Source organism: Phaseolus vulgaris, chromosome 7 (assembly GCF_051622355.1).
Source record: "Phaseolus vulgaris cultivar YP4 chromosome 7, ASM5162235v1, whole genome shotgun sequence".
NCBI classification, from domain to species: Eukaryota; Viridiplantae; Streptophyta; class Magnoliopsida; order Fabales; family Fabaceae; genus Phaseolus; species Phaseolus vulgaris.
Genome location: NC_143504.1, coordinates 13,515,164 through 13,518,229, shown reverse-complemented (window position 1 = coordinate 13,518,229; position 3,066 = coordinate 13,515,164). Strand labels below are relative to the sequence as shown.

The 3,066-nt window shown below is 37.8% G+C and overlaps 1 protein-coding gene across 1 annotated transcript; it reads left to right on the top strand.

Annotated features, from left to right (window-relative positions):
- Nucleotides 1-819: 819 nt before the first annotated feature.
- On the top strand, nucleotides 820-1,749 carry LOC150025792 (uncharacterized). Its single transcript, XM_090304736.1, has 3 exons — nucleotides 820-1,086; nucleotides 1,170-1,376; nucleotides 1,459-1,749. Exons 1-3 carry the CDS (start codon nucleotides 820-822, stop codon nucleotides 1,747-1,749), a joined length of 765 nt encoding a protein of 254 aa, XP_090160862.1.
- Nucleotides 1,750-3,066: the final 1,317 nt, after the last annotated feature.

Sequence of the window (3,066 nt, the reverse complement as noted above, 5' to 3'; positions counted from 1 at the left end):
AAATGAATTACAACTGCGGTCATAGTAAAGACCGCATTTGTAATTCATTCTGAATTGATTTACAAATGCGATCTTTCATGCCTTGGTTTAAAGATGAGGTGTTCAAGGATTCAACGGCATCAGAGACCTTGACTTGGTTGGCTGCTGGATTGAAGTTTGATGTCATTTCATGTACAGCGTACGAAGTGAATAATAGTATATTTTACACGAAGTCCCTGGATGAAAAGAGTACAGTTCAAAATTCTGGTGTTACTCTTGAAGCCGAGTCAATGCAGTTTTCGACTTCGAAAGATACAAATCCAGTACTTGGATCAATGGCATACTATGGGTTTATAGAAGAGATATGGGAGATTGACTACACTAAGTTTTCCGTTCCAGTTTTCAAGTGTAAATGGGTTGATAATAAAAGTGGGGTTAAAATTGATGAATCAGGATTCACACTAGTGGACTTTCGAAAGATAGGGTATCGAGATGAGCCATTTATAATGGTTCAACAAGCATCTCAGGTTTTCTATGTGAAAGATCCTACGTCAGAACATTGGTATGTCGTTTTACACGGGAAAAAACAAGGGGAAGCCATAGATGATATTGAATATGGCGAAACTCGTTCATTCACACCAATGATAACTAATAAAGATGACGATGTACTTGATGATGTACATGCAACCCGTAAAGACCATAGTGAAGGAATTTACATATAAACATTCAACCCACATGCAACATGTAAATAAACATTTAGAATTTTTTGTATTATTTTTATATGATTTTAATTCGATGCACATTAACTAATGTTTGTTACCTAATTTTTTTAACAGAGACATGAATGACGACCAGACTCCAGACAGACCTCGATCTGGACGAGGCAGTAGAGGACCTACTAGATTGAAGCGTCTTGCATTGAGACGTGCTGCTGGTGAGAAGACACATGTTGACATTGACGTCAACACTGGAGTGGCTTTTGGTCCTAAGGCAGATGAGTTTATGAGATATCTTGGAGTTGTTTCTCGTGAGAGGCTCTCCATTTTGATTAATTCATGGGATGAGGTTTCAGAGGTTGATCGGAACATGCTATGGGAGGATGTTCTGGTAAGCTTTACATTATTATTGTTATCATATAATGCTTTTTAATATTGATTAATTAATTTTAATTTGATGATGTTATTTTCTAGGCAAACTTTGACATTCCTGATGTGGAACCGCTTCGATCAAAGATATTATCCAATATCGCACTTAAATTTCGTACCTTTAAGTCAAGACTGACTTCGAGATACATTTTTGGCGACCTTAAAGACGAAAATCCATGTTTAAAGTACCAACATATTGATGAAGAGACATGGCGTCTTTTTAGAGAAAGCCGTGAAAATGAGGCTTGGATGGTAAGTGAAGTAACTTTTTTGTTTATATAACATTAATAAGTTTATCTTATTTACTTCAGTTTGTTTATTTCAATTATGACAGGATCGTCGGAAGAAAGCTCAAGAGATAGCTTTGAAGAATCTTACCCCGCACGTTATGTCTCGTTCGGGGTATAGAAAACTTGAGCAAACACTGATGGTGGAAAAGGAGAAATCTCAACAGGGGACGTATTCTGAGAATGTGGAAACAGGGGTCACTTCTCCTCCACCACCTTTTCGCCATGAAAAATGGAAGAGGGCCCGAATTAAAAAGTCGGGTGCACCAAGTTCCGAGCAATCCGGGGTTATAATCGAAAAAATTGTAAGTTATTTTTGTTATTTTCAATTTTCTTAAAGCATTAATTATATGAATGATTGAAAATATGATTTTTGTGTACTCTTGCAGGATTCCTTGGAATCCGACGGTACATTTGTTGTTGAAGGTCGTCACGATATCCTGGTTGAAGCAATTGGACGACCTGAACACTCTGGTCGTGTTCGTGTCGCTGGACAAGGGGTCGGAATTAAACTTTATTTTGGAGTTTCAGAACGACAGCCATCCTCCTCCTCCAAGAAGGAAACTCAAATGAAGACTAAGTTACGTGAAGAAATAATGGAGGAGATGAGAAAGGAGACTGATTTGATGTGGCTGGAGATGAAAAAGGAGAATGATCGAATGCGACAAGAGTTTCTATCGCAACAAGTTTGTGCTGAGCCGATTGAACCCCTTGTTAGTCCCACTCCCAAGAGCACAAAGGGGAGTTGTGCGGTTCCTCCAACATCAGGGGATGATATCAATGGGCAGACAGAGGATTGTGAGCTACTGGTAGTGGGCGGCAAACTTCCTCGGGTGGTGGCACTTGGAAAAGTCTATAAAAACGCCACCACCTTACATAACGTTCCTCTCTCCCCTGATGTGGCGAAGGTAACAGTTGAAAAAGTACGATTTCCTGATGCTCGTGTTCCACTACCTTCAGATGAGGTAACCACTGTGGCCGATGCATTTCAGACATTCGTTGCCTGGCCCAGAGAGCTCATTCGATCTATGCCCGAACCTCATGTAATAATTTCGTTTCATTATATTATTTTTTATTTATATTTATATATTACATATAATTTAATACAAATGTTGTTTATCTTGTAGGAACCTTTTCAGCCACCAAGTCCGAAAAAGAAGCGTGAGGTTCCAGTTGACGATCCTATGGCTTCCCTACGTCTCATTGCTAGTCAGATTGGCAATGATCCTTTTCCAGTTCCGTGGGATAATACATTTTTTCAAATCAACACTGAACTGCCACTGATGATTTACAACACAGATTTATCAGAATTTATATCTGGGAAACAGGAGCTCAATATAAGTATAATTCAATTTTTTATGATGTAAGTATCTTTACCTATTATTCAATTTACTTTATGTTAAATTATTATTGATTATGCTTTAACTAAAAACTTGTAGGTTTTTGCATAGAGTCTGTATCACTGAGGGGAAGGAAAATATGTATGGATTCGTAGATCCTGCATATACTAATCCCGTTGGACCAAACTCAACTGAGACTCAAGCATACATCACTAACATCCTGGAAAAAGAGGGAAAACAAATTTATTTATGCCCTTACATTAATGAGTAAGTTTAATTATATGTCATCAATTATTATTATTTCATGTTTTAAAT